We start from the raw sequence: 7,068 nt of genomic DNA, 5'->3' as shown, positions 1-7,068 counted from the left end.
GAGAGTTCACATTTCAAGCAAAGATAAGGAGTGCGGTCCGCGATATAATTACGCGGACGCAAAAATCCACTATGTGTCAAGTATTTGGAATTATGCGGCCCACAAACAAACCTCAACCTAGATCTAGAAGTTAAAAATGCGGACCGCGGTTAGTATTACGCGTCCGTGAAAGCAAGAGTGCGGCCGCAGTAAGAATTACGCAGCCGCGAATCCTCCGCAGGGGTATTTTTGTTCGGAAATTTTAACTTAGTATAAATAGATCTTTTTGACATTTTTAGGTTAAGTTTTGTTTTTTGCTGAGCACGTGAGACGACTGGGAATTCCAATTTGGGCAATTTTGTACTAGAATTATCTCTCAACATTAGATTTTCATCTTTTAATCTAGTATTATGAATTTTATCTTTATTTCATCTTTGATTTCTTTTATTTCCATGAGTAGCTAAATCCATAGCTAGGGTTGTGACCCAACCCTAGTGTGGGTATTTGATGGGTCTTGAATTTTAGGGCTTGAATGTGTATGGCTTGGTAGTATTTAGCCTAATTCTTGCTAGAACTATTAAATTAGTGGTTGCAAATACTGATTTATGTCTTTATGACTTAGTCTCTACTTGATAGAGAGGGACTAAGTCTAGGAAAACTAGGCTAACAAGGAATTGGGTTGAACTAAAGAAATTGATAGCCTCAATTAAAGGGTTAAACCTAGAATAGTAATACCCGACTTGAGCTAAATTCACTTGAATTACATGAATACCCACTTGGACTTGAGAAAGCCAAATTGGGCAAAATCGCTCAAACTACCGAGAGGTATAAAGTGAGTACCAGGGTGTGATAGCTATATTACGACCACAATTAATCGCATGATTGCCCTAGATTCTTGCTACCTGTTAGATACTCACCTAGGTGGAAGTCACTACTCTAGTCCCTTTAAATCCTTGAAAATCAACAACAAAAACATTATACTTAGTTTCAAATATTGCATGTTATAGAATAGAAGTAGAAGTAGAAAAGAAACCAAACATTTGTGGAAGTGTAATTAAGAGCAAAACCCACATCTAGACTTTGATATAAACTTAATTCCAAACAAATTAACTCCATGTGGATTCGATGCCGACCTAGTTGGGTAAAATTGAATCGACCATCCTTGCTACTCAATAGTAGTGTAGGCTTGGACTCGATCAATTTTTTGGCACCGTTGACGGGGAGTTTGACAGTTTTAGCTATATATCTGAGTATTTGTGTGTTTTGTTTTTCTTTCCTTCCATTTTTGGAATAGTGGTTACAACAACAACCAAAGCAATTGGGGGAACAACAATAATCAAAATTGGGGTAACCAAGGAAACCAAGGCAATTGGGGTGGCAATAATAATAGCAATTGAGGAGGCATAATAATCAAACGGGTTGGAATAACAATAATCAAGGGAACCGGGGGTTGGGATTTCAAAGGCCTCCAATGTATCAACAACCAAACATCCCGCCTCCATATCCATCACAAGGTCCTAGCTCTTCCAACAATGAGATGGGGCGGATTGAGACAATGTTTGAGCAAATGGTGAAAAAAAATGCTGACTATGATGCCCAATTAGCTTCCCACAACACTTCTATCCGCAACTTGGAAGTCCAACTTGGCCAAATTTCTCAAGCTTTGAATACTCTCCCTAAGGGGGCACTACCAAGTGACACGGTAGTAAACCCGAAAGGTGGGAACAATACGGGCCATGCTATGGCGGTGACTACAAGAAGTGGTAGAGGTTGAGTTGCTAGTACCTCTAATCCAAGAAAGGTTGTGAGTGATGATGTGTTGGTGAAAGATGATGATGATCCAAGCAATGATGTGCAAGTGAGTGATGAGAATGTGAATAATGAAGTGAGGATAGACATTGATGACAACGTGGAGGAGATATAAAATGATGTGAACCCGTCTAGGGAACATGTGATAGACATACCAGAAATGGTAGTTCCCAAATCCAAGGCTCCTTTTCCAAGGCCTCCTTCGCCATATCCTCAAAGGCTAGCAAAACTAAACAATGAGAACCAGTTTAAGAAATTTATTGATATGATGAACAGTTTGTCCATAAATGTGCCTTTGGTTGAAGCTCTAGAACAAATACCGGGATATGCCAAGTTAATGAATTACTTGGTAGCAAAGAAGAGATCAATGAACTGTGAAATGATCAAAATGACACATCAAGTGAGTGCTATTGTGCACTCCATAGCTCCAAAGTTAGAAGACCCTGGTGCCTTTACACTCTCATGCACTATTAGTAATGCCGATTTCACCAAAGTTTTGTGTGATTTGGGAGCAAGCATTAACTTGATGCCATATTTTGTGTTCAAGACATTGGGGATTGTGCAACCAAGGCCCACATACATGAGGTTGCAAATGGCGGATAGGACAATGAAGAGGCCATTGGGGATAATTGATGATGTGCTAGTTCGGGCCGACAAGTTCATACTTCCCGCAAATTTTGTGATGCTTTACTGTGAGGTTGACTACGAGGTGTCAATCATATTGGAGATACCTTTCCTAGCTATAGGAAAGGCCTTAGTTGAGATGGAAGCAGGGGAGCTCACCTTCCGGGTGGGCGATGAAAAAGTTTGCTCCATGTTTGCAAGTTAATGAGGCAGCCTAATAGCAACAAAGTGTGTTCGTTTGTGGATCTTGTGACCGAAGTGATTGTTAAAGACACAAGTGGTGTAATTAATGTGGAAGACCCATTGGAAGTTGTGTTGTTAAATCATGATGTGGATGATAAGGAAGTCCTGGTTGAATATGTCAATGCTTTGCAAGGAATAGGTTTATATACATATGAGCCCCAGAAACTTTCCTTGGACCTTGAGAACCAGAAGACTCCACCAACAAAGCCCTCAATTGAGGAGCCTGCCATATTGGAGTTGAAGCCTTTGCCTTCCTCGGGTATGAGTTCTTAGGCCTTTGTTCCACTTTACATGTTATTCTTTCCTCGTGCTTAACTAACGTGTAGGTAGATGCCACACTTGTGGTGCTCCAAAGGAGGAAGAAAGCAATAGGTTGGACATTGGCGGATATTCGGGGTATAAGCCCCACCTTTTGCATGCACAAAATCATATTGGAAGAGGATTCCAAACCCTCCATGGAACATCAGAGAAGGTTGAATGAGTCTATGCAAGAGGTTGTCAAGAAAGAGGTCATCAAATGGTTGGATACTTGGGTTGTCTACCCCATTTCCGATAGTTCATGGACTTCACCAGTACAATGTGTCCCAAAGAAGGGGGCATGATTGTGATTACAAATGATAACAATGAGTTAATTCCCACAAGAACTGTCACCGGTTGGAGGGTATGCATGTATTATAGGAAGCTTAACAAAGTGACTCGGAAAGACCATTTTCCGCTTCCATTTCTTGATCAAATGTTGGATAGGTTAGCCGGACGTGCTTATTATTGCTTCTTGGATGGGTATTCCGCGTATAACCAGATTCTTATTGCACCTGAAGACCAAGAGAAGACCATCTTCACTTGTCCATACGGCACATTTGCATTCGCAAGGATGTCGCTTGGTCTATGTAATGCACCGACTACTTTTTAGAGGTATATGATGGCAATATTCACGGATATGGTGGAGGAATTCCTCGAGGTTTTCATGGATGATTTCTCTATTGTGGGGGATTCTTTTGATGAGTGTTTGAATAACCTCGACAAAGTTTTGGCACGTTGTGAATAGACCAACTTGGTGCTTAATTGGGAGAAGTGTCACTTTATGGTTGAGGAGGGCATTGTCCTCAGACATAAGATCTCAAAAAATAGTATTGAAGTGGATAAAGCAAAAATTGAAGTGATATCAAAATTCCCTCTTCCTACTTCCATCAAAGGAGTGAGGAGCTTTCTAGGCCATGCGGGGTTTTACCGTCAGTTCATCAATTCTCAACGGGGGTGAAATCCTTGTGCAAGTTGTTGGAAAAAGACGAAACATTTGTGTTCAATGATGATTTTATGAAAGCTTTTGAGCTACTCAAGTATAGGTTGACTACCACTCCCATCATTACCGTACCAACTTGGAGCTTACCATTTGAGCTCATGTGTGATGCTAGTGATGTAGCGGTAGCAGCGGTGTTGGGGCAAAGAATCAATAAGATATTCCATCCGGTCTACTATGGTAGTAAGACCATGAACGATGCCCAAGTAAACTATACGGTGACCGAGAAAGAACTCTTATCCATTGTCTTTGCTATGGAAAAGTTTTTCCCGTACCTCATGGGTACCAAAGTGATTGTTCACACTGATCATGCGGCGCTTCGTTATTTGATGAGTAAGAAGGACTCAAAGGCTAGATTGATGAGGTGGGTACTTCTCTACAAGAGTTTGATCTTGAAATCATAGACCGAAAAGGGAGTGAGAATCAAGTGGCGGACCACTTGTCCCATTTGAAAGAGGAGGGGAGGCCCCATGATGGCCTTGAAATTAATGATTTGTTTCTGGATGAACAACTCTGTTCCATGTCTTTGACCGTGATGCCTTTGTTTGCCGATGTGGCTAACTATATTGTGAGCGGAATTATCCCGAATGAGTTCTCTTCAAACCAAAGGAAGAAGCTCAAACGGGACTGCTTGGATTATTATTGGGATGAGCCATATCTTTTCAAAATTTGCACCCATGGTGTAATCTAGAGATGTGTTCCAGAAAAAGAGCAATGAGGTAGTCTTGAGGCTTGTCATTCCTCACCTTATGGTGGTCACCATCGTGGGGCGAGAACTTCTACAAAGGTCCTAAGCTGTTGATTCTATTGGCCTACCTTGTACAAAGATGCTAGCAAGCTTGTTAAGAGGTGTAATGATTGCCAAAGAGCTGGTGGAATTTCCAAGAAGAATGAGATGCCTCTCACCACCATCCTTGAGATTGATATTTTTGATGTATGAGGCATCGAATTTATGGGTCCATTTGTGAGTTCATATGGGAACACCTATATTCTTGTTATCGTGGTATACGTTTCCAAAAGGGTTGAATCTGTGGCTTTGCCCAATAATAAAGCACAGAGTGTGGTGGCTTTCTTGAAGAAAAATATATTCACAAGGTTCGGTACCCCAAGGGCCATTATTAGTGATGGGGGTTCTCATTTTTGTAACAAAGCCTTTGACACTTTACTCTCCAAGTATGGTGTCACTCACAAGGTGTCAACTCCCTATCACACCCAGGCAAGTGGACAGGTTGAGGTCTCCAACAGGGAGATCAAGAGTATTCTATCTAAGATTGTCAATGCAAACCGAACTGATTGGTCAAGGAAAGTTGACGATGGTTTATGGGCCTATAGAACAGCTTACAAGACTCCAATTGGTATGTCTCCGTATCGGTTGGCATTTGGGAAAGCATGTCACCTCCCAGTGGAATTAGAGCATTAGGCCATGTTGGTGTTGAAGAAGTTGAACCTAGAGTGGGATGTGGCTCCCAATCTTCGGGTGGAGCAATTGAATGGACTTGATGAGTTATGGTTCCATGCTTACTCCAGTTCGTCCTTATATAAGGACAAGATGAAATACTTACATGATAAGTATATCTGGAACAAAGAATTCAAAAAAGGTTACCTTGTTATCTTATTCAACTCTCGGTTACGGATGTTTACGGAAAAGCTGAAGTCAAAGTGGAGTGGTCCCTTTGAAGTGGTGCATGTAACTCCTTTTGGTGCTCTAGATTTAAAAAATAATCTTTAGAGTCAATGGGCACCGAGTGAAGCACTACCCTGGTAAGGTTGATAATGGCCACGTTGTGGCATTGATCCAGTTCAAGTGAAAAATGGTAACATGCGTCATGTCGCGATGTTAAATTAGGCGCTTCTTGGGAGGCAACCCATGTGTTTTTCTTTTCTTCTTAGATTACGCATTGTTTTGGACTAACTGGTTGTGAAGTGTGTGTAGGAATTGGTTGTGTAGTGTGGAAAATTGACAATGGAGAAAGTTGGCTAAGTGACAAGAGTTCGCAGACCGCGCCCAAAATTTCGCAGACCGCGCCCAAAATTTCGCGGACCGCGTGAACACTTTGCGGTCGCACTATTCTGAATGCGGTGGCGTAGTTGAATTGAGCAAAATGCTAACTCTCTAAAGTTGGCCTATCAAAATCCCTTTATTTGTTGCGGCCGCGTTCACATTTGCACGGACCGCAGAAATTTGGCGGCCGCAGTCAATATTTCGCGGACCGCGTCATTGTGTTTGAAGCAGCTCTTCAAAAAGGTAACGAGTGCGGACCGCGATAAAATTTCGTGGCCTCACTCAGGTAAGGCGGTGGATCCCCTGGGCCTAAGTATAAATAGGACTTCTTACCTTATTTTACACTTTATAAACTCTGACTGTTCAAACTCACCTAAAACAATTGTTCATCTCTCCTTGCTCTCATTCTCATCTTATTCTCATAAAGTGTAGATTTCCTACCACATTATACAACTGGTATGCTCATTTCAATGATTTGATTTTATCTTTTTCTTTTTCTTTTCTCTTTATTTCAATTTTTCTTTTTAGTTAGGGTTAAATTCATGCCATAATGTCTAATTAATGCCTCAATGTTGCCTAAATACATGTGGGTAGTGTTTGTATGACTAATGGAGGATGGGGTTAGTAACATTGCATGTATAATTGCTCTAATTTTTTCACAATTAGTGAAACCCTAGTTATCAGTGTTCTTCAGTGCCAATCTCACTTAAAATTCGTGGCCGCGGTCCTTTTTTCGCGGTCCGCGATAGGGTATGCAGCCGCATCCAAAACTTCGCGGTCCACGATACCCTACCATAGAAGCATTGGGGGTTGTTTAGCCTTCGCTGTCATGATCAATTTTCTGCGGTGCATGGTTAGTCCTTCACGGCTGCATCCATGTTTTTGTAGTCTGCACTTCTAAACATCAGAGAGCTTATAATTTGCCTCTGCAGCCGCGTTTACTTTTACGCAATCTGCAATGGGTCATTTACAGCTGTGTTCCATTTTTTGCGGTCCGTGGTTGAGCAAATACAGAGAGTCAGTAGTTTGAGCCTGACCTCTTCGCGGCCGCGTTCACTTTTATGCGGTCCGCGATGGGCATTTCGCCGCCTCACTCACTTTTACGCGGTCCACG

At 41.7% G+C, this 7,068-nt stretch overlaps 1 protein-coding gene across 1 annotated transcript; it reads left to right on the top strand.

Annotated features, from left to right (window-relative positions):
• Window positions 1–1,948: 1,948 nt before the first annotated feature.
• Window positions 1,949–2,617, top strand: LOC104228197 (uncharacterized). Its single transcript, XM_009780626.2, has one exon. It carries the CDS (start codon window positions 1,949–1,951, stop codon window positions 2,615–2,617), a length of 669 nt encoding a protein of 222 aa, XP_009778928.2.
• The last annotated feature ends 4,451 nt before the right edge of the window (window positions 2,618–7,068 follow it).

Source organism: Nicotiana sylvestris, chromosome 1, assembly GCF_000393655.2.
Source record: "Nicotiana sylvestris chromosome 1, ASM39365v2, whole genome shotgun sequence".
Taxonomy (NCBI): domain Eukaryota; kingdom Viridiplantae; phylum Streptophyta; class Magnoliopsida; order Solanales; family Solanaceae; genus Nicotiana; species Nicotiana sylvestris.
The sequence above is the reverse complement of the archived record's forward strand: the minus strand, read 5'-3'. Positions and strand labels throughout refer to the sequence as shown.

Bases quoted from the DNA above. Each gene is read 5' to 3' on its own strand.
- LOC104228197 (XM_009780626.2), top strand. From the start codon at position 1,949: ATGGTAGTTCCCAAATCCAAGGCTCCTTTTCCAAGGCCTCCTTCGCCA.